We start from the raw sequence: 25000 nt of genomic DNA, 5'->3' as shown, positions 1-25000 counted from the left end.
AGCGTGGTGATGTGTTTGTCGTTGAATTTGTTCTCGCAGTATCGCAGCACCAGGGATGTTTTCCCGACGCAACCCTCGCCCAGCAGCACCACCTTGAACGAGTACGTCTTCCCTCCAGCCGCCGCCATGGCCAAACTCTCGCCCGACGGAAGAAAAACAAAGCCTGATTCGAGCCTCTAACCTCTCGCGGCAGCCATAGAGATCAACGAAAGACGGCGACGAACGCACAAAAGAGCCAGCGATCCAGGCCTCGCGCTATATCCTCGCTGATTTCTCCTAGTAAACTCTGTTTCACTCCAGATGAAGATCTGCCATCAGTATAATGGCGTTCAGCTCTGTGGCGTCACGGCGAGCTGGTCAGGTGATTAAGTGCGCAGTGGTGATGTTTCTCCTGGAGGGGGCGCGCGGTGGCCCGGAGATGATCCACTCAAAACAAATACTTTCTGCTGCCTGTTCAAACTACGTATTTAAAATGAGCGGGAAAAGTCTTAAATACTTCTTCCGTCTTTCGTCTTCATCTTCTGAGACTAATTTGTATACGCATCTCCTCCTAGACCATTCATACTACAACCACCAAACTCTAAACTCCACACTATGCTGAATTAAGCTGCTATCTTTCCCAACTGGTCTGACTTACGGTTTACCGAACACTGACCCGGAAAATTCTGAAAAGTCCCATTGACTTAACATTGGACCAAACTTTGTGAGCTCAAAACTTTGTGCCACACTGTCATACAGACTCATTTAACTCATTTAACCAATCTGCCAATTACTGATGGCCTTTTAACTTACTAGCTACACCCTAGCAACCACTTACAGCACCCTAGCAACTGTCCGAGTTCAATTGCAAAAAAACTGCCATTGACTTTACATTAGACACACTGACGGCAAACTGATCATACTAGCAACATGCTAATTCATAATAAATCCATGCTAACGACATGCTAGTTTATACTAGAAACATGCTAGCAACATGCTAATTCATACTAGAACCATGCTAATAACATGCTAATTTATGCTAGAAACAAGCTAGCAACATGCTAATTCATACTAGAACCATGCTAATTTATGTTAGCAATTGCTTAGCAAGTGGTTGCAAGGTGGTTCTTTGAGTGTTTTGACTGGTTGTTAAGGTGTTGCTAGACAGTTGCCAAGGTGTTCTGAATGGTTGCTAGGCTGTTGCTAGGTTGTTCTGTGTGGCTGCTAGGCGGTTGCTAGGCGTTGCTAGGCAGTTGCTAAGGTGTTCTAAGTGGTTGCCAGGGGGTTGCTATGCGGTTGCTATGGTGTTTCTAGGTTGTTGCTAGATGGTTGCTAGGGTGTTCTAAGTGGTTGCTTGGAGGTTGCTAGGTGGTTGCTAAGGTGTTGCTAAGAGGTTACTAAGGTGTTGCTAGGCAATTTCTAGGGTGTTCTAAGTGGTTGCTAAGGCGTTGGTAGGTGGTTGCTAGGCGGGTGCTACAGTGTTGCTAGGTGGTTGCTAGGCGGTTGCTAAGATGTTGCTTGGTAGTTGCTAAGGTGTTGCTAGGCAGTTGTTAAAGGGTCACGAAACACCAAAACACATTTTTTGAGCTGTTGGCAGTCGTATATGTGTCCCACACTGCTAAAAACACTATTAGGACACCTATATTTCACTAAAAAGTGTAAATTGGTTGTTTTGCTAGGTGCTTGCTATTGTGTTCTGAGTGGTTGCTAGGTAGTTGCTAAGGTTTTGCTAGGCGGTTGCTATGGTATTCTAGATTTTTGCTAGGGTGGTTGCTATGGTGTTCTTAGTGGTTGCTAGGCGGTTGCTAAGGCATTGCTTTGTGGTTGCTAAGGCTGTGTTAGGTCGTTGCTAAGGTGTTGCCAGGGGGTTGCTAGGGTGTTGCTAAGTAGTTGCTAGGTGGTTGCTAGGCTGTATCTAAGGTAATGCTAGGTGGTTGCTTAGGTGTTGCTATGCTTCTGCTAAGGTGTTTTGTGTGGTTGCTGGGCAGTTGCTAACATAAATTGGGATGGTTCTAGTATGAATTAGCATTACGCTAGCATTTTTCTAACATTAATTAGCCTGTTGATAGCATGTTTCATGAATTAGCAAGTTAGCATTAATTACAGTGAAAAATGCTGGGTTCCACACAATCTATTTGTGTTGTGACAACTTGAAGGAATTAAGTTAACATTACTTTTTACCAATATAAGTGGATTGAACATAAAACAATGAATTTATCCAAAAACACTCAAGAATTGTGTTGAGCTCATTTTAAATAAGTAGTTTGAACAAACGTCAAACATCATCTTTGAGTGCATTGCATGGGTAAGTTTATTTGATTACCGCTGTTTATTTTCATCCATTACTTTAATTTTAAATGCTCTAAAACATCCGCTTTATTACAAAAATGACTTTATTTTAACATTAACAGGATCAACTTTAACACTTTTCTTAGATGATCCACTCAAAACAAATACTTTCTGCTGCCTGTTCAAACTACGTATTTAAAATGAGCGGGAAAATTCTTAAAATCTTGTTTTTACGTCTTCATCTTTTGAGACTAATTTCTATATGCATCTCCTCCTCGACCGTTCATACTACAACCACCAAACTAACTCCAAACCTCCACACTATACTGAATTAAGCTGCTATCTTTCCCAACTGGTCTGATTTACGGTATACCGAACACTGACCCGGAAAATTCGGAAAAGTCCCATTGACTTAACATTGGACCAAACGTTGTGAGCTCAAAACTTTGTGCCACACTGTCATACAGACTCATTTAACTCAGACTACCAATCTGCCAATCACTGATGGCCTTTCAACTTACTAGCTACACCCTAGCAACCACTTACAGCACCCTAGCAACTGTCCCATAGAGTTCAATTGCAAAAAACTGCCATTGACTTTACATTAGACACACTGACAGCAAACTGATCATACTAGCAACATGCTAATTCATCCTAAATTCATGCTGACAACATGCTAGTTTATACTAGAAACATGCTAGCAACATGCTAATTCATACTAGAACCATGCTAATAACATGCTAATTTATGCTAGAAACAAGCTAGCAACATGCTAATTCATACTAGAACCATGCTAATTTATGTTAGCAATTGCTTAGCAAGTGGTTGCAAGGTGGTTCTTTGAGTGTTTTGACTGGTTGTTAAGGTGTTGCTAGACAGTTGCCAAGGTGTTCTGAATGGTTGCTAGGCTGTTGCTAGGTTGTTCTGTGTGGCTGCTAGGCGGTTGCTAGGCGTTGCTAGGCAGTTGCTAAGGTGTTCTAAGTGGTTGCCAGGGGGTTGCTATGCGGTTGCTATGGTGTTTCTAGGTTGTTGCTAGATGGTTGCTAGGGTGTTCTAAGTGGTTGCTTGGAGGTTGCTAGGTGGTTGCTAAGGTGTTGCTAGGCAATTTCTAGGGTGTTCTAAGTGGTTGCTAAGGCGTTGGTAGGTGGTTGCTAGGCGGGTGCTACAGTGTTGCTAGGTGGTTGCTAGGCAGTTGCTAAGGTGTTGCTAGGTAGTTGCTAAGGTGTTGCTAGGCAGTTGTTAAGGTGTTGCTAGGTTTTTGCTATTGTGTTCTGAGTGGTTGCTAGGTGGTTGCTAAGGTTTTGCTTGGCGGTTGCTATGGTATTCTAGATTGTTGCTAGGGTGGTTGCTATGGTGTTCTTAGTGGTTGCTAGGCGGTTGCTAAGGCATTGCTTTGTGGTTGCTAAGGCTGTGTTAGGTCGTTGCTAAGGTGTTGCCAGGGGGTTGCTAGGGTGTTGCTAAGTAGTTGCTAGGTGGTTGCTAGGCTGTATCTAAGGTGTTGCTAGGTGGTTGCTAAGGTGTTGCTATGCTTCTGCTAAGGTGTTGCTAGGTGGTTGCTATGGTGTTCTGGGTGGTTGCTAGGCGGTTGCTAAGACATTGCTAGTTGGTTGCTAAGGTGTTGCTAGGCGATTGCTAAGGTGTTTTGAGTGGTTGCTGGGCAGTTGCTACCATAAATTAGGATGGTTCTAGTATGAATTAGCATTATGCTAGCATTTTTCTAGCATTAATTAGCCTGTTGTTAGCATGTTTCATGAATTAGCAAGTTAGTATTAATTACAGTTTAAAATACTGGGTTGCACACAATCTATTTGTGTTGTGACAACTTGAAGGAATTAAGTTAACATTATTTTTACCAATATAAGTGGATTGAACATAAAACAATGAATTTATCCAAAAACACTCAAGAATTGTGTTATTTCAGCTCATTTTAAATAAGTAGTTTGAACAAACATCATCTTTGAGTGCATTGGGTAAGTTTATTTTATTACCGCTGTTTATTTTCATCCATTAATTTAATTTTAAATGCTCTAAGCCAGTGGTTCTCAAACTGTGGTACGTGTACCACTAGTGGTACGCAGGCTTCCTTCTAGTGGTACGCGGAGGAATCAAATATGTAATATGTACATGCTACATATATTTCAAAATTTATGAAAAATTATTTATTTATGAATATTGCAGATATTAATATTCAATATATTACATATAACCTATATTTTTGAGGTCCAGACAACATTTTCAGATGTTGATGAATTGGCTATATGTTAATACTTTACATTTAAGTACAGCACTTTTCTTTTTATCTTAAGCACATTTTAATTTAAATGTTGACGTTATTAGTTTTTTGTTTTTTTTACGTAAGCACAGTACAGTGTTAACGTTCAGACTATTTGTGTTTAAAGTGGTTGACAATTATACATATTCTTAATAATAGGAATTAATCTGCCACGTTTTTGAATTGTGCATAACTGTAGCTGCTTTACTGGGCTTACTACACTACTGTTTTTCAATAATGCTCATTATGGTGGTACTTGGAGAGACTATTATTTTCTGAGGTGGTACTTGATGAAAAAAGTTTGAGGACCACTGCTCTAAAACATCCGCTTCATTACAAAAATGACATTATTTTAACATTAACAGGATCAAATTGAACACTTTTCTTAGTCTGTGTTCGGCTGCTTTGACACATCTACATTTTAAATAGCTAACTTTAATTTATACAGTAATGAAAGCCGACTGTGACTGGTCCACACTGATGTAAGTTGTAAATAAATCACTTATCCTTAAAACCTCTCCAGTAATTATTTTCCATAATCTTAGTTAAAAATACATCGTTCAGTCACTCCTCATGGTAAGTGAAGTAAAAAGTGAAGTCAGAATTATTAGCCCCCTTTGAATTTTTTGTATTTTTTAAATATTTCCCAAATGATGTTGAACAGATTCAGGAAATGTTCACAGTATGTCTGATAATATTTTTTCTTCTGGAGAAAGTCTTATTTGTTTTATTTCGGCTAGAATAAAAGCAGTTTTTAATTTTTTAAACACCATTTTAAGGTAATATTATTTGCCCCTTTAAGCTATATTTTTATTCGATGGTCTACAGAACAAACCATCGTTATACATTAACTTGCCTAATTACCCTAACCTGCCTAGTTAACCTAATTAACCTAGTTAAGCCTTTACATGTCACTTTAAGCTGTATAGAAGTGTCTTGAAGAATATCTAGTCTAATATTATTTACTGTCATCATGGCAATAATAAAATAAATCAGTTATTAGAGATGAGTTATTAAAACTATTATGATTAGAAATGTGCTGAAGAAATCTGCTCTCCGCTAAACAGAAATTGGGGAAAAAATAAACAGGGGGGCGAATAATTCTGACTAAATCAGTGTTAATAAGGTCAGACTTTTAAAAATTACACCTGCTCAGCTGCTCTTTACACCATTGGTGTTAGTTCGACACCACAACATTAACACTTCACTCTTAAACTTCTTAAAGGCCCGATCAAGCATTTTTATTTATTTTTTATTAACATTAGCAGCAGGGAATACATAAAGCATTAATTTGTGCTAATCTTGTGTGACCTGAATACAAATAATACATATCTGTAGTATCTAAGACAAATATTACAAAGAATAAGGAGAAAAAAAACAATACACGAAACAAACATAAAAAAAAAAAAAAAAATATATATATATATATATATATATATATATATATATATATATATATATATATATATATATATATATATCAAAAGAAATACAACATAAATATCTGATAAAAAATAAATATTATAAAAAATATTAACACATTAGCCCCTTTCACACAGTGATACCGGTAAATATCCGGAAAATTTCCGGTACGACTTTACTGGTATATTTAAAAAAAGCGCTGTTCACACAGGCGAGGACGTTACGGAAATTTTCCGGAAAAGAGCATTCACACATCCATTCCAAAATACCGGTAAATTCTGACATCATTCACCACAGATGAGCTTTAAACGGCTGCGCTTGTATTTGTAAACATTTGACTAAATTACAAACTCTGTGGATGATCAATATTGTGAACAACTTTCGCAGGATCACTTTCGCATGTCGAGATGTTCATAATATGTGTGTGTGCTGGCGCTCCGGGCTGTTTCACAGGCACACGAACGTAAACAAACAACGGCTTATCATAAGCATCTCATCGATGATTATTTACACAGTTGGCATTAAGAAGAACATATAAACGTGATCTGACTAACTTCTAGCAGCTAAATGTGTCTGGGTAATATTCAAAAGCTGCGTCCCAAATCGCATACTTATGCACTATTTTACGCCATTTTGTAGTATAAATAGTGTAAGTAGTGTGTTCACATTGAAAACTCTAAAAATAATAAGTGCACTTTAATTACCCGGATGATGCACTCATTCAGCCGCTAAAATGAAGTGTGTAATGATGGACACTTCACGCACTCAACGACCGCAGGTTTGCTTACGTAGTGGAAGGGGCGGAGCTGTCTGACGCACATGTTGAATAACTTTATTTATTTTGGATGGTGAAAGCAAAATTCTCCTACAAGAGTGATTATAGCGCCTCCCGATGGTGAATGTGGTTATACTCACGGCAGGTATTACTTGATAATTCAGTCGTTTATTTCACTGATTTGGCAACAGTCAAACGTCATGAATTTCCGCTTAGTAAAAACACATTAGTGTGCCATTTGGGACAACACTACATACATATACTATCCTGTTGAGTGTGTAAGTGCATAAGTACATAGTGCATGAGTGCATAGTGTATAGTGTGCCATTTGGGACGCAGCTATTGGCTTTTATTCTTATAAACCGCGCGGACGTAAATGCGTCTGACTGTTCTGATTGGCTAAAGCAGACGTCTCACGTCAGCACGTTCTAGACGTGCACGCGCTTATTACGGCAATCGTCCTTCTGCATTCACACAGCGCAGCATTCCGGCAAATTACCGGTAACGTTACAACTTCTCTTTCCGGAAAATAACCAGAACGAATTTACCGGTATTTTCAAAAAGGACCTGTTCACACATACAGACCTTTCCGGGAAATTGCCGGCAATTTTCCAGAAAGGTCTGTATGTGTGAAAGGGGCTATTGTCTATTTCCTTGCCCGCTCACGCCTAGCATGATAGCGATAAAGATAACAATAAAATCATTCACAGTGTAAAAGAACCACAACTATAACGATAAAGATACAGAGCAATGTCACTGATATCACTTTCATAGTGATTTTTTCACAGCTGATGATCAATAAAACCCTGTCAGCCAATCAAATTCATTAAATTTAAAAGGCTCGCAGGCTCAAAATGGCCGAGGACACTGCAGAAATGCTAATAGCTATGGGATATAGCAAGTGTTCACAGCAGCTTTTGTTTTTCACACCTTGGAAATCACAGCACATGAGACAAACAGACCCTTATATTGTTCGTCAAATGCAGACACAAATATATATTTATCATTATATTGATACTGTTTTTCTTGTGAATGGACCTTTACTCTGGGGATTATAATCAAGTGATAGCCATAGACAACAGTTTAGACCAAAATATATGAATCAATTAGGAACTCAATTGAAGTCAGAATTAATAGCCCTTCTGTTTATTTTCCCCATATTTTCAAGACGCTTCTATACAGCTTAAAGTGACATTTAAAGGCTTAACTAGGTTAATTAGGTTAACTAGGCAGGTTAGGGTAATTAGGCAAGTTATTGTATAATGAGGGTTTGTTCTGTAGATTATCGAGAAAATATAGCTTAAACGGGCGAATAATATTACCTTAAAATGGTGTTTAAAAAATTAAAAACTGCTTTCATTCTAGCTGAAATAAAACAAATAAGACTTTCTCCAGAAGAAAAAATATTATCAGACATACTGTGAACATTTCCTGAATCTGTTCAACATCGTTTGGGAAATATTTAAACAAGAAGAAAAAAAATCAAAGGGGGGCGAATACTTCTGACTTCAACTGTATGTCTAAGTAATCAAACCATAAACAGAGGGATAATAAATCTGGCCAATCAGAGATCCCATCCGGGCTGGCTCTTCCTGCTTCTCACAAGTTTTATTTCCATTCTATCAACTGGTTAGTTTTGGGGCAGTCGGAAGAGACAGGAGTTGCTGGACGCAGTCATATGACAACAGCAGCAGATATAATCCACCAGTCCTGAACTGACCTGCTTCCTGTAGAAATAGAGGTGTGTAGATGTGAGCAGTGCAATAGAACAATGCAAAAGGTGAAGGCTTAAATGCTTTGAGGGATTAATGAAGAACTCAAATATGCCTTTAAATTAAACGTGCATATTCCATGAGGTAAAAAAAAAACAATTACAAACTAAAGCTGCAAGCAGCGATGATAGGGACCTCGCACTGGGCTCACCTCCACCCGGTGGCCTCAAGATGAACAGCGAACAACATTAATTTAAGCCGATATATATAAAGAACCTGAGAAAATCACAGATTTATGCCAAACTTCCTACTGTCAGCAGGTGGCGCTATAACTGTGACTCTAGATTGGCATGTAGATACCATCAGTAGAGGAATCTTATTAACCATGTGAATTTTCAGGCAGATCGGACATTGTGTGGCTGAGTCATAAAAACTTCTTGTTTCGTGGCGAATGGTCGAAGTTTGTGAGGTCACCACGGACACGCCCTTCGACGAAAACTCTAGATCTTCTCAATTTAACATCGCCAAGGCCTTTAGATGACAAAACCTAATTTGGTGTTGATCGGAAAAAATCTCGAGGAGGAGTTCGTTATAGTACAACGCCTGAAAATGGCAACAAAAAAAAAAACGCCACTTTTTTGCTGCAGGAAGTTAAAAATATCTGACTTCCTGTTGGGTTTGAGATTTTGCTCCAAGAGACTTTTTTGTATGTTTTGGCGTGTTTGAGGTGTCTGCCAATTTTCGTATGCGTGTGTGATTTGTAGCTCGGGGGCTAGTCCGTTTAATGTTTATAGTTGGCGCTGTCGAGTCATTTTGCCATGCCCACTTCTGAAACCTACCAACCGATCATTTACACCGTGTTTGGTGTGTGCGCAAAAGTTTCATGAGTTTTCGAGCATGTTTAGACCCTCAAAACTCCTCCGATTAGGGGTGGAATAATAATAATAATAACAATTAATAATAATAATAAGGCGACGCAGTGGCGCAGTGTGTAGCACGTTCGCCTCACAGCAAGAAGGTCGCTGGGCTGCTGGTTCGAGCTAGAGGTCTGCATTCCCGCGGCCGCAGGACCCGACCAGATTTCTGCGTCGCGGGAATAAATTTACGAATAAATCGCGGGAGCGGTCGGTAAAGGGTTTAATTTGGGACAGGAGCGGGCTGTCGCAGATATTACTATGCGAATGAGAGAGAGAGAGAGCTTTGCCTGTGTGTATGCTTCGTGCTTGTGTGTGTGTATGTTAGTGCGCGCGCGCAAATGAGAGAGAGAGAGAGAGCTTTCCCAGATAGCAAACTACACTCGGGCCAGTTCCGGCTAAATTATCGCCTGCCGGAGACTTACCACTCGGCCCGGCTCCGGCTGCCGGACTCGGGCCGGATGCTTGTGGACTCACTGCCCGATTCCAGGCCGAATCAAGCGAGCCGACGCTGCCACATCCACGCCGGAATCGGCCCGAGAGTAATGTGCGCTGCGGCCCGGAGCTAGCGGGACTCAGTATTTATATACCTTTATATAAAACCTTTTGGTATTACATTGGTACTTGATACATGGTATTACAAGCCTTTGAGTTGATATAACAGCAAACGCCTGTGTGTCTGCTTGGTGCTTGTGTGTGTGTTAGTGCGCGCGTGTATGAGAGAGAGAGAGCTTTGTCTGTGTGTGCTTGGTGCTGTGTGTGTGTGTTTATACAGACAGCTTGGCTGTCTGGACTGTATATCTGGTTGATTTTCAGTTTTGTTCTCCCCCGCTTTTTAGCGGGATCGGGCGCACAGGCAGAAAACAGGGCGGGTCGGGCAGCGGGACAACAAATTGTTAATATAAGCGGGAGCAGTCGAGTTCGGGCTAAAACCTGGCGGGAGCGGGATTCAAAATTTAGTCCCGCGCAGATCTCTAGTTCGAGCCTCGGCTCAGTTGGTATTTCTGTGTGGAGTTTGCATGTTCTCCCTGCGTTCGCGTGGGTTTCCTCCGGGTGCTCCGGTTTCCCCCACAGTCCAAAGACATGTGGTACAGGTGAATTGGGTCGGCTAAATTGTCCGTAGTGTATGTGTGTGTGTGTGGATGTTTCCCAGAGATGGGTTGCGGCTGGAAGGGCATCCGCTGCGTAAAAACTTGCTGGATAAGTTGGCGGTTCATTCCGCTGTGGCGACCCCGGATTAATAAAGGGACTAAGCCGACAAGAAAATGAATGAATGAATAATAATAATAATAATAATAATATAATAATAATTATAAAAAATAAATAATAATAAAATAATAATATAATAATAAAATAATAAAAATATTATTAATAAAATAATAATAATAAAAATAAAATAATAATAATAATAATAATAATAATAATAAAATAATAATAATAATAATAAAACAATAATAATAAAAATAAAATAATAATAATAACAATAATAATAAAGTAATAATAAAATAATAATAATAATAATAATAATAATAATGACAATAATAAAATAATAATAATAATAATAATAATAATAATAATAGTGATAATAATAATAATAAAACAATAACAATAATGATGATAATAATAATAAAATAATAATAATAAAACAATAATAATAATAATAAAATAATAATAATAATAATAAAAATAAAACAATACTAATAATGATAATAATAATAATAATAATAATAATAATAATAATAAAATAATAATAATAATAATAAAAATAAAACAATACTAATAATGATAATAATAATAATAAAATAATAATAATAATAATAATAAAATAATAAAAATTATAATAATAAAATAATAATAATAAAAATAAAATAATAATAATAATAAAATAATAATAATAAAAATAAAACAATAATAATAATAACAATAATAATAAAGTAATAATAAAATAATAATAACAATATTAATGATAATAATAAAATAATAATAATAATAATAATAATAATAATAATAATAAAACAATAACAATAATTATAATAATAAAATAATAATAATAATAATAATAATAATAATAAAACAATAATAATAATAATAAAATAATAATAAAAATAAAACAATACTAATAATGATAATAATAATAATAATAATAATAATAATAATAATAATAATAATAACATTAATAATAAAAAACAGAGCAATTCCAATAGGGCTGACGCACTGTGCTCGGTCTCTTAAAAAACGTAGAAGCAACTGTAAAAAAAATGGACTCAACTTAAAATTGTTGAGAGCTTTTTTAATTGCCACAAAAGTCAAGTGTATACTTAGTTTACAAGTTGAGGAAAAAAGAGCAAGTTACCTTACATTTTTAAGTGGAGTCAACTTTCCTGTGCATAAAAACATAAAACACTGTTGTTTACCATCATGTTTTACCATGCGCGAGAAATAACGATCAAACCATTTCATTTTTGCTTAAGAAACGAAAATAAAAGTAGCTTATGTGACTTGATTAATACAGAACTGTTTATTAGATTTATTTATCATATTCAGGGCAAGTATAAGTAACTGTAATTAAATATGACCTAAAGATAAAATTGAATTACTTTAATAGCTATTTTGTTGCGTATTACAACCAACAACGATTATTTTCAGGACTGTTGAACTACTTAATAAACAAGCTGTGAAATATTTTGGCTATAAAATGACCAAAGGGTGCCGAGCGTTAATGATGTGTCAAACATCTTGTTACATAACCTGCGTTGGACTGAGTCACGGTCAGGTCTGGGGGCTTTCAAAACACCATATATACATGTGAAGTCGGAATTATTAGCCCCAATGAATTATTAGCCCCCATGTTTATTTTTTCAACACATTTCTAATCATAATAGTTTTAATTATATTAACTAGGCAGGATATTGATGGTTTGTTCTTTAGACTATCTATCTGAAAACAAATTATAATAATATTGACCTTAAAATGGTGTTTAAAAAACTACTAACTGCTTTCATTCTAGCCGAAATAAAACAAATCAGACTTTCTCCAGAAGAAAAAATATTATCAGACATACTGTGAACATTTCCTGAATCTGTTCAACATCATTTAGGAAATAATTGAAAAATAAAATAAAATAAAAAGGGGGGCGGATAATTCTGACTTCAAATGTCTATACAACAAGAGCGATTGAGCAGCAGGAGCGCGGTAACCCTCTGACTAATCGCGTAAAATACATCTGATCTATTCTGGGCTGTGCATTTTGGCGTGGACGCTTGCTGCTCCACGGTGAATGTCAGACATCAGATCTCCATGGCAACAGCAGAGAGCTGCATGCTCGCCACTAGCCGACGGAGCGGACGGACAGATCTGAACTGCACAGCAACAGAAACAAAGAGCATCCCATATCTCCAGTCATCGTCCTCAAAAAGTCAGTAAAATTGTAGAATTTGAGACGCCTCTCGTGAAATCCGAAGAAGAAGATGCTAATTCATGGAGAAATCACTCAGCAAAAAACATGACACTGCAGTCCTGATTTGTTATTAACACGTTTTATGCTAAATTTGACGGTGACTGTGAAAAAACTCTACTTGATTAAACCTGAAAATAACAATAATTATTATTTATTTTTATATAGTGCCTTTAAAACTTAATTCTCAAAGCGCTTTACACAAAGACTGTAAAACCCAACAGTCAGCTTCATCAAGTGAAATGAGTGTAGTCAACTTAAAATGTACAGAAAGTTGATTCTACTCATGTGAAAAGAGTTTTGAACTCAGTGTTGAAGGTGATGAGTTCATTAAATACCTCATGACTTCAACTTAAACGGAGTAAGTTGACAGTACTCCTATACATTAATTTAACTCAAATGGTTTGTAGCAATCAGTTTCCTCAAACAGTTTAGTTGCCTCAACTTATTGGGTTTTACAGTACTCAGTTGGTTTGAGCTCTCCTCATTTATCGGGTTTTACTGTGCTCAAATTGCTTCATTTGCTCAAATGGAGTAAGTTCACAGTACTCAGTAGGATTAGTTTTTGAACTTAAATGGTTTGTTGCAATCGGTTTCCTCAAATGGTTTGAGTTACCTTAACTTATTGGGTTTTACCGTGCAAATATGAAAACTGCAAGTAAAATTGAATCAAAATAGATAAAATGAATAAGATGATTTTTTTTTGTACAGTTAGCGGTAGAACCAGATTAGGAAGGAAAGTGGAGACTAAATAGTTGAGTTTTTAGTCGTTTCTTGAAAATAGCGAGTGACTCTGCTGTTCTGATGCAGTTAGGGAGTTCATTCCACCAACTGGGCAGATTGAGCGTGAGCGAAAGTGATTTCTTCCCTCTTTGGGATGGAACCACGAGGCGACGTTCATTCACAGAACGCAAGTGTCTAGAGGGCACATAGATCTGCAGAAGTGAGAGCAGATAAGGAGCAAAGCCAGAAGTCGCTTTGTAAGCAAACATCAGAGCTTTGAATTTGATGCGAGCAGCAACTGGCAGCCAGTGCAAACGGATGAGCAGCGGAGTGACATGTGCTCTTTAAGATTCATTAAAGACCACTCGTGCTGCTGCGTTCTGAAGCAGCTGAAGAGGTTTGATAGAGTTAGCTGGGAGCCCAGCTAGTAGAGAGTTGCAAGAGTCCAGTTTGGAGAGAACAAGAGCTTGAACAAGGAGTTGAGCTGCATGTTCAGAGAGGAAGGGTTGGACCTTTCTGATGTTATAGAGTGCGAATCTGCAAGATCGAGCAGTTCTAGAGATGTGGTCAGAGAATTTTAGTTGGTCATCAATCGTTACTCCAAGGCTTTTCACCGTTTTGGATGCAGTAATGGTTGCCCCGTCCAATTGGATTGAAAAGTTATGGTGTAGAGTCGAGTGTCAGAAACTTTAAGCATTTCTGTTTTCGCGAGGTTCAGCTGAAGATGATGATCTTTCATCCAGTGTGAAATATCCAACAGGCAGGCTGAGATTCGAGCTGGAACCGAGGGATCATCAGGGTGAAAAGAGAGGTAGAGCTGGGTATATAGAGACATAAAACAAACCAAGAATACACACCTCTTGAATATGGGCGAGAGTTAAGTAGAGTGTTTGCAAGGCTGATTTTTAAACAATGTAAAACTCTAATCTATAAATGTGACTATCTAATTTGACTTTCTATAAACAACATCAATGATCTATATATGATCTATAAAATGTTTTGCATGAGAATCATCAATTTGACTTTACAGAAACTGCACCACAATGAGGAAGCTACAGAAATTGAGATTAGGAATGAACACGTCAAAAATGCTAATTGATTTGACGCCATTTGACTAGATTGATGTCAGAACAACATCTAATTGACATCTAACTTTGCTGTCAATAAACAATTACTGGACAGTCCTGTAATCGACTTTTGACGCCAAGTTAGGTGTCAATTTGATGTTGTTTCGACATCAAGCTAGTTTACATGAATTGTCGGGATACAACATATTGGGCCCTATCATACACCCGGCGCAATGTAGCGCATGGCGCGGCGCAGTAGTCTTTTGGTAGTTTCAGCTTGGCGCAAGAGTGGTTTTGAGGCGTTGCGCTATGCTGTTTAAATAGCAAATGCATTAGCGTTCATTTGTGCGCCCATAGGCGTTCTGCTCTAAAAAGGAAGGCGTTCTGAGGCGGACCGCTGGCGCGTTGCTATTTTGAGAAACTATAATAGATTTTTCATTAGACCAAAACTAACCCGGTCTAAACTCCAGCGCAGAGTTGCGCCTCGCTTACACACTGCTTAATACACACAAGAGAGCAATAGGCAAATATCTTTACATATGAAAAAATGAAAATATTAAGGATATATATAGAATATAATAAGCATAGATATAGGATATAAATATAAAGGATTAAAATATTACAAAACATATTATTTTCTAGCCTACATAAATATGAAAAACCACTGCTTTTATGTCTTCTTCATCTCGGGAGGCTTTTTCAGTTCATTCTTAACAATTTGCTTTAGTATAATGTTATTATTATTAGCAGTATTATTTATTATATCCATATTTATATTTGTTTCATTAAAAACAAGCTTAGATTTGTCCACCTGTCAGGTTTTAGACCATATGGGGCACAGCATGTGTTTTAGGATATAACTCAGGTTTTTGAGCACACTTTGTTATTATTGTTCATTTATTCGTTTGCTGGAAATTAGAACTGAATTTAGAAATAGTTTTGAAACGAATATTTGCGCTTAACAAACAAAAGTATTTATTTATAGGCTAATTGATGTCTGTGCGTAAAGGTTTCCCTATCCAAGAGCGAAAGTGAAAGTGATCCATTATCTCTCATTCTCGCGCAGTAGATGCTCTGTTCAACAGTTTTCTGTTAAATAACTGTTAACTGTTTGCTTGTGAAATGCTCAGTTTTTCCACTTAGACTTACTTTGCGTCCTGTAAATAGCGAATGCGCTCTTGGCAAGACGCAGCTGGCTCTTAAAGGCAATGGGAGATGAGACTCTAATTGGTTAATTCTCAAAACACACCTGTAGCGGCTTACCAATGCCGCTATTGTTGTTGGTAGAGTGAACAAGTTTTTAACGCGTATAAGTCAGAGTCCGTAAGCAAATAGTTGCAAATAAAAACATATTTATTGTCCAATCAACTTCCAATCAACAGAATTACTCAAACACTTTCCTTTATCTATAAGCACACTTCTCTGTTACCTTCAGTTACGAGACGATACGGTCAAAACTGTGTGCTTCCTACCAACACTGCTCCATGCAGTGAAGCCACAGTTATATAGTGTCATACTGACACCTTGTGGCCATTCGCCAATATACAATGTATGGCTCCTACAACACCTATAATTCATTAAGAAAATAAACTCAACCCTTTTAGATCATGCGCCACGGCGCAAAGCGGATTTTCCCATCCTTAAATTAGCAAAAATGCATTCTGACACGCCCTGAAAGCGTTTGCGCCCTGCGTTTTGCGCTCTGCGCATGGACTGTCAAAATAGAGCCAGTAGTGTAAATTTGTAATTGAAACTTTCAATTGAATACAACATTTCTTATAGACCATAAAGGATGTAAACGAAAACGGTGGTCCCAAAGCACTTCCTGTATTGCATTTTTAATTTCTAAAGGTTCAGAGAATCCAGAAAGAGCCACATACTAATAAATGTTTGCTATGATAGCTGTTTTACCATTAAGTTATGATTGAATTGCCACTTGTTATAGTTATAATACTAATGAAATACTAATCTAATAGTATGCTAATATAATAATGAAATAGTTTGATAACAAGCAGGAAAAGTTAATGCGCCAGTGATATGACAACATTGAAATAGTCTGTAATACTGTTTGTGTTGTTACTTTGGTGGTCAAACGTTTCAATGTGTGGATGTCACATGGACGTCAAGGTTCTGACATCACATCGATTTACATTTTCGACATGTCGTTTTGGTGTCAGTTTGACGTCAAGGTGCCTAGTTGTGCAAAACATTTTACACACCATATTTTTGATGCCAATCTTTTGACATTAAAATTCACTCTTACAAAAATAACCTGCGGTATTTCATGCGGTAAACCATCAAAATGTACAACACAAAATTATGTGGTTATTGTGTAGTTGTCACGTTAGCATGATCAAAACAGAAACAAAATAACGGGAGTAGAATCCAAGTGCAGTTTAATATATTATTGTGCAGAGAAGTAAGGATGGCTGACGTGAAACTGACGTTTCGACACAGTGTCGAGATCCCGAAGCGCAAGTGTTTCGAAACACTGCACGGAAGCATGATCCGAAACACCCAGGTCACGTGACTAAAGTGTTTCGAAACACTTGGTCACGTGACTAAAGCGATTCAAAGCATCGATCATTTCAGAGGCGTTTCAAGACCCGCAGAATCTGCATTTGACTGTCATGATCAAGTTGTCGATTGTGTCTTGTATGGCCTAGTGGACCGTGCGTGTGCACTAAAGTACTGTGTTTCAAATTTGTTTTGGGTTCGAATCCTGACTAGTCCAAATACTCCAAAATCATGATTTTATGTATTTTAATCATGTTACTGTTTTATGGTGAAGCCTAGATCGGATACAGCTGCGGATATACCATCAATTTAGCATCATTTTTGAAACACTGTAAAACAACAATTCATATTTTTACAGTGCTGTGATGGGTTTAGGTTTTGGATAGACGTTAATAAAATACAATGGGAAATTTAATTAATTTAATTAATAATATAAATAATTATTGTTAATTTCTGGCCACAACTGTATCTGGGGCCTGTTTCAGAAAGGATTAAGAGGTTAAGAGTATTTTAACCCTGAAATAAGAGAAACTCTGGGTTTTCCGTTTCAAAACGGCAGGTTTGTTAAACTCGAGAAAGCAGGGTAAGTCAAGCCTGTTTCTGAAAGAGAGGTAACTTTAACTCAGAGTCAGTTACTGTGGTAACTTACTCTGTGAATCTAACCTGGTCAGAAGCAGGTTTTATTCTCTAAACTCTGAGTTTCTGTCGGTCTCCTCCCCTTTTTTAAAGATGAAGCGGTATTTCTCGCCTTAGCCTTGCGTTTCCACCCACCTATTTTAATGCTCATTTTGGATACGTGCATAAAAACGATTGATGGAAACGTCATGATGCACATAACTTTTTAAAATATGCATAAAAACGCGCATAACTGAGTAGGATACACTTTTATTCGATAGAAAATGTGCGCATAAACTACGATGGAAACACTTTTACTGAACAAATTACAGTATGTACATTAAAAAAAAGATCATGATCATATGACAATGAAAATGTGTGTAAATGGACAAACCAGCAGGCTGAGCACACTGTAACATGTCTTAAATATTGTTTTAGTCATTCTAAAATGCCTTAACTGTTTCAGTATTAGTGTATATTATTAATTACCTCCGAACGTCTGGTGCGTGTCAAGAGTCTCCCCGTCTCATGGCTTCAGACGCCCCCACGTGTTCATTGTGTTTCAGCGTTGTCTTCTGACATTGAGGCGCAAGTACATTAATTAGGCTAAATAAAGAATTAATTGACGCAGCTTCTTCTACCACAGTAAATTCTGTTTTTACTGTTGATATTTGGTGCCAGTTTAATCAGAAAGTGACGATTTTTTTTCTCTTTGACTCGTTGGATGGAATTTTATTCGCATCTTTTATGCAATATTCCAGTTTTGCACATACATTTATGTAATATATTTGGATGGAAACATAGCTATTGCCTACATTTTAGTCACACACAGAAGAACTGTACTAGAATGGCTTATCCCTTTTTAATAAATAATTAAATTAAATTCACCTTCGACATGCACTGTAACTAGATTAATGGGATTATTATTCTTTCTAAAATTTAATCTAATTTTTATTACTGCTTACCTTCTAAATGTTGTATTAACCTCTATCACTTGATCAATAAAAAAGGCAGACACACAAGTGCACTGTTAAATCATTTAAAACTAATAAATGTATAAAAAAAAAGTTTAGAAAAAAAATATATAAACGTCACACATTACATTACTTATTTTATTATACTTAAATATTTAAATACTTAAAAAGTGAAATTAGGCATTAACTTGAGCAGCTGTTTTCCACGCTAAATGTCTCTTCTTCACTGATGGTTGCTTCTTTTCAAATATACACACTCATATTTGCTATAACTTTGCATGAGAACATCAAGTTCAGCCGGAGAAAGAAATGCTGATCTCTTTTATAAGATATTGCCATAGTCACTCGTAATGTCTGCGCTCCATTGATAATGCCTTTTTAAAGTCACGGTGTGCGCGCTTAACTCTGAGTTGGTCTACTCGAAGTTGATCGACCCAACTCAGATCAGCTGTTCTGAAACCGAAAACTCAGAGTTTTTAATCTCTCGGTAAATCAACTCAGAGTTCAAGTTTAAACTCTGAGTTGTTTGAACCTCCTTACTGAAACAGGCCCCTGATCTAGCAACAACCCAGTTTTATGAACAAAACAATACAAATTTATGTACAAGGTGTTTATTCGTATGTCAGAGCAATGTTGAAACAAAACGACACAATAACAAAGCATTACCAACTGGCATTAAAGCATTTCAAAATAACTATATCAGTCTGGATTCGAACTCATTATTCCCACATGGCGGTCACGAACTCTAACCGCTCGACTAAACCATTCACTGAATCAAGGCTACAAAGTGGGGTTTCATACCTCAATTTGCTCAACTGTTCTTTGCTGAAGCTGCTTCAGTGCAATACAAATAAAATGACCACTAGGTGTCACCGTAGAGTGGTGTTTCGAAACGTTTCGAAGCTTCGACACATTTGCTTCGATAGTTTCAGTGTTTCACGAAGCCTCGCTTTGCCCACCACTACAAGGTAGTGACAAAAATCCAAAGTAACAAACAAAACAAACAAACCAGGAACTCAAACAGATAAAACTCGAACTAGATCTTAACAAGAATAGCAGGATACAGACTGGAACCATGAACAAACATACCGATATAGACAAACGACGAACTGACAGAGGTGGAATGGTTGAATATAAAGTCCAGGTAATCAACGGGGAAACAGAGACAGCTGTGATTGCAATCAGTGTAGATGACAGACCGGGTGTGTGCATGAAAGAATGTATGGAAATGTAGTTCTAAGCCACTGTAGTTTGCTGGGAGTAGCTGGCGAACTACAGTGGCATCTTGTGGACAAAACACAGTCATGACAGTAGTACTTTGGGTAGGTCTATAGGCTATATACATGACAAAAGTCTTGTTGTCTTTCTAAGTTTTAGGAACAAACAATGACTTGACTTCTTGTTGATTATTTGCTATCAGAAGTGGCTAATATGAAAGGCAAAGGCCTCTAGATGACGCTTATTTGACCAAAATAAAATATGATCATGCCTTGATTTCGAATGATTTCATTAGGACAGTAAGGTCTGACTCTTGGACACTGAACAGAAATAATGTCCAGTATAGAATATAAAGTCCTGCTGCAGTGGAGACAGAATGAATATTGTGTCTGACTCCATCATAAGCTTGGAGGACTGCATCCATACATCTCTGACATGACTCAAATCACTGATTAATATAGTCATGTGGAACAGCAAAGAAAGCGTTCATGCAGGACTCCCAGAGTTCATCAAGACTCTTTAGATTCATCTTTAACGCCTCCTCTATCTTACCTCAGACATGCTCAATAATGTTCCTGTCTGGTGACTGGGCTGGCCAATCCTGGAGCACTCTTTGCTTTCAGGAGCTTTAATGTGGAGGCTGAAGTATGAGAAGGAGCGCTATCCTGCTGGAGAATTTGCCCTCTCCTGTGGTTTGTAATGTAATGGGCAGCACAAATGTCTTGATACCTCAGGCTGTTGATGTTGCAGATCTCTCGCACGCCCCAATACCGAATGTAACCCCAAACCATGATTGCTCCTTCACCAAACTTGACCGATTTCTGTAAGAATCTTTGCTCCATGTGGGTTCCAGTAGATCTTCTGCAGTATTTTTGGTGATTGGCATACAGTTCAACAGATGATTCATCTGAAAAAGCCACTTTTCCAAATGATCAACGAGAAGTCGAATTATTATGTGTTGCTCTTACAACTAGAATTGATGACAAGACTTTTGTCAGGTGTACAAAATGCACAGATAATACAAAGAAAAATGATAAATATACGGATTTATGTCATGTGAAATGCTACTTTCTTGTAGGTTTTTTTTTGTGACTGAGCTGATACAATCCAAATCTTGCACGTATTGGCAAAATGCCAGTCTGTAGTAGGCTGTTTTAAAATCTCCGTGCTTCCTGTAAAAGCTTTGCATGTGTGCTGCTTATGTTGGCAAGTATACATATTTTTCAGCTTATGTTTATCACCTCCTACTGGCTTTCTAGCTGTGCTTCACAAATGAATCATTCTCCCGAACCGGTTCGTAGATTCGAACTGAGTCGCTTTTGAACTGTCTGCGCTTTGATGAGGGCGAGTAAACAACTAAACAAACGGCACTGTTTCAAATATTACAATGAAAAACATTAATTAAAGGCACAATTAACCCAAGAGCTTAAAATAAAAAGCTGTTTTACTCTATAATTTGTTTAAATTACGTCAAGCATGAACTGAATCGATTCTTTGAAGTGATTCAGACCAAGCGAATCGATTCGCCTAAGGGTCTGTCAGCGCAGGAGAGATGCATCAGGGTGTGTGATCCTCAGCAGATGCAGAATTACTGTGTTAAACGTCCTCTAGTCGCTGTGTTTACCGTAGAGACGCCGCAGCCTCGATCTTCATGAAGCCATGATGTGTTTGCAGTGAATCCTAACGAGAGGCATGATGCTCGCGAACGCGGCGCTGCTCCTCATTTCTTCATTGATGCGGTTGCACGTCACAGGTGAGGCTGAAAACAATATCCACACCGTCTGTGTTTATTTCAATTCCAGCTGTTATTTAAAGCGTTGCTGTTGTGTTGAGTGGATCATCGGGCGTTCATGCAAGGTCTGACTGCGATTGATAACATGGGGAATATGGGATCATTTAAAGGCTGGAGGGGCTGAATGAAACCAGTTTAATGCATTTGAAATCAAATGATGACGAGAAAGACAGGGATTTAAGCCAATGGAAGTCTTATTAAGAGTAAAATGAACATTACCACACTTGAACTCATATGGGATACAGTAGAAAATACTGCTGTAGATGCACATTCACTGTGTGTGCGCGCGCACGCACTATACTGTGTTGATTAGCCTTGGCTGTACATGTTCATGAAGTATTTACATATTTACGGAATATCCTGTTTAGCATCTCAAGCATATTAATAGTTATTTTTAGTATCTTGATTGTGTTTTCAATGTGTACAGTCGTTATAATTGATGTCATTCCATATAGTCTCATTAACGTTACACGTGAAACACAGCTGGTGTGAAACAAACGTGAAGGGTAGACTTGGAAACACCATATATATGTTTATGAGTAAATAATATGGTCTAAAATGTAAAAAAAAAAATCATATTTATCGTTGGATATTAGCATCCATTTCCCTCATGCTTATATGATGCTAATGATATTCAAAATCTGATAGTCTTTCAGACATTTAATAAGAGTAGTTCACCCAAAAGCGAACATTCTTTCATCATTTACTCACCCTTTACTTATTTGACTATCTTTCTTCTGTTTAACACTAATATTTTGAAGAATGATGGAAACCTGTAACCATTGACTTCCATGCTGTTTGTTTATCCTACTATAATGGTTGCAGGTTTTCAGCTTTTGTGTTCGGCCGGAAGTGTGTGCTAATAACGTGTACGTTTTCGCTGTTTTGTGAACTATATTAAGCCTACAGGCCGGACTAAAATGTAAGTGAGCAATTCCAGTGTTATGGATGTGACATTTGCAGTAAAAACTCAAAACATAATTTCACACAGAAAGTATATGTTGATTATATCGAAACTTCTGTTTATATTTTCCAAAACAGCTCACCACAGAGTTCTGGGAGCAGAAAAATATCAATATGTGAACATGTTTTATGTTTTAAATGAGGAAAATAAACATGCGTTATGGATGTGACAAAAAAGGTTTGCGAATTTACAGTCGACAACAGATTATTTAGAAATTCTGACAGTTAAACTGCACAACCCAAAAGACACAATGCTCATCAAACAGGTATGAGTCGGCTCACTATCGAATTAAAATAATTGATTTTATTTTATTTGACATGTTTGCATTTATGAAGAAAAAGTGTCGTTATGGATGTGACACATTTCCGTTATGGATGTGACAGCTGTGAAATAGCCACTTGTGTGATTTTGGCAAAATAAATAATAGTTTGAAATACTGACAGATACATTTACGAGTATTTTTAAAGTACTGTAAAATACTTGCTAACACAAAAAATGTAGAAACGGTTTGTCTATTTTGGTGAAAACTAAATTATTTTTATGGCAAGGTTGACATTTGCATGGAATTGCCCATGTCTGAATTGTTTAAACTGGAAGAAACTTACACTGACCTTTGTTTTGTACCAAGATGGACACCTGAAATGATCTGTTTATCACAAGGCGCAGTTATAAAAGTAGCTCAACAGTCCTAATTAAAGTAAAGATGCGCATGAAACATATGAAAATCAGTCATATTTGTTACACCAATCATCCAAAGTTTCATTTGCAAAAACAAGAACAGTTGAAGTCAGAATTATTAGCCCCCCTAAATTGTCAGTTTATTTTCCCCCCGTTTTTTTGTGTAACGGAGAGCAGATTTTTTTTTCAACACATTTCTAATCATAACAGTTTTAATAACTCGTTTCTAATAACTGATTTATTTTATCTTTATCACGATGACAGTAAATAATATTAGAAAATATTCTTCAAGACTCTTCTTAAAGTGACATTTTAAGGCTTAACTAGGTTAATTAGGTTAACTAGGCAGGTTAGGGTAATTTATTGTATAACGATGGTTTGCTCCGTAGACTATCGAGAAATATATAGCTTAAACGGGCGAATAATATTACCTTAAAATGGTGTTTAAAAAATTAAGAACTGCTTTCATTTTAGCCGAAATAAAACAAACAAGACTTTCTCCAGAAGAAAAAATATTATCAGACATACTGTGAACATTTCCTGAATCTGTTCAACATCGTTTGGGAAACATTTAAAAAAGAGAAAAAAATTCAAAGGGGGCTAATAATTCTGCCTTCAATTTAAAAGAAATGAATGAATAAATAAATAAATAGACAAACCATATCCTACATAATGATAATAAAATAATAATAATGATGATCATAATAATGATAACTAATATTATTACTTTTCTTAATAAATAAATTACAACCATAAACACTTTCTATATGAGATTTAGTTTAAATGTGTGTCGTTTAGCTATATTTCAGTTAATATGGAAACGAGTGCTTGTTTTTACCAAACGCGCTCGAACTGAAGAGCTGGGGGGGGGGGGGGGGGGGGGATATGTCGCGCTCCAACTGCAGAGCGGTGGTGGTTGGTGGGGGGCTGGCGGGAAAACTGAAGAGCGCGGGGGTGGGGAGGGGTCATGGTTAGGGTGGGGATGTCGCGGGAAAACTGGGGGGTCACTTAGCTAGGGCACTTCAGATCACTTTGGAAGAGCACTGCACAGGTTGAGCCCTATGTGTGCAGGTGCCTGGCATTATGGGATAGCGCAGCATGCATGGGATGCGCACTCCGGAATCTCGCCGAAAGTAGTAAGTCATCCGGGTTCTTCTCGCATACTGATTTTCCAATTCTATGAATTCTGACATACTACTCGGCTCGCATACTGATTTTAGCGTACTGTATAGTATGGAAGTATGCGATTTCGGACGCAGCCTAAGTCTGTAAAATAAACTATTAAAAGTGCTGATGATTGTGATGGTACGTGTTGTATTGTCGTCTTTCAGGTTGTATCTCAGCTTTAATGCGCTTTTTAAATAAATAAATTAAAAACAAAGCAGCTGCTCGCCATCGCGACAGTAATGAGATCCAATGGACGGCCGATTGCCTTCACTCCAAAATGGCGGAATTCAGCTTTATTTGTATAGCGCTTTTACAATGTAGATTGTGTCAAAGCAGCTTCACATATATGGTCATAGTAACTGGAACAGGGTAGTTCAGTTTTTAATGTTTAAGTTCAGTTCAGTTTAGCTCAGTTCAGCATAATATGATAGTTCAGCCACTAGTTATGTCCATGTTTGGGAAACGCAC

At 37.3% G+C, this 25000-nt stretch overlaps 3 protein-coding genes across 7 annotated transcripts in view; 1 reads left to right on the top strand and 2 right to left on the bottom strand.

The window, feature by feature from the left end:
* rab21 (RAB21, member RAS oncogene family) overlaps positions 1 to 339 on the bottom strand; it is a 28801-nt gene extending 28462 nt beyond the window's left edge. The window contains exon 1 of one of the 2 annotated variants that reach the window (XM_073946684.1): positions 1 to 339. This exon is cut by the window's left edge and continues 4 nt beyond it. In XM_073946684.1, the coding sequence (XP_073802785.1) occupies positions 1 to 128 (128 nt within the window). In that variant the 5' untranslated portion in view covers positions 129 to 339. 2 annotated transcript variants of the gene reach the window in all.
* rab3ip (RAB3A interacting protein (rabin3)) overlaps positions 1 to 25000 on the bottom strand; it is an 847807-nt gene that overhangs the window by 468953 nt on the left and 353854 nt on the right. The window lies entirely within an intron of this gene.
* The window catches only part of ptprr (protein tyrosine phosphatase receptor type R), a 75095-nt gene continuing 71555 nt past the window's right edge, over positions 21461 to 25000 (top strand). Inside the window, exon 1 of one of the 3 annotated variants that reach the window (XM_073948388.1) lies at positions 21461 to 21684. In XM_073948388.1, coding sequence (XP_073804489.1) covers positions 21624 to 21684 — 61 coding nt within the window. In that variant the 5' untranslated portion in view covers positions 21461 to 21623. Of the gene's footprint in view, positions 21789 to 22569; positions 22646 to 25000 lie in introns of those variants that run through there. The other 2 variants (XM_073948389.1, XM_073948390.1) reach the window with 2 other exon arrangements.

This window comes from Danio rerio, chromosome 4, assembly GCF_049306965.1.
Source record: "Danio rerio strain Tuebingen ecotype United States chromosome 4, GRCz12tu, whole genome shotgun sequence".
NCBI classification, from domain to species: domain Eukaryota; kingdom Metazoa; phylum Chordata; class Actinopteri; order Cypriniformes; family Danionidae; genus Danio; species Danio rerio.
This window is presented reverse-complemented; position numbering and strand designations above follow the sequence as displayed.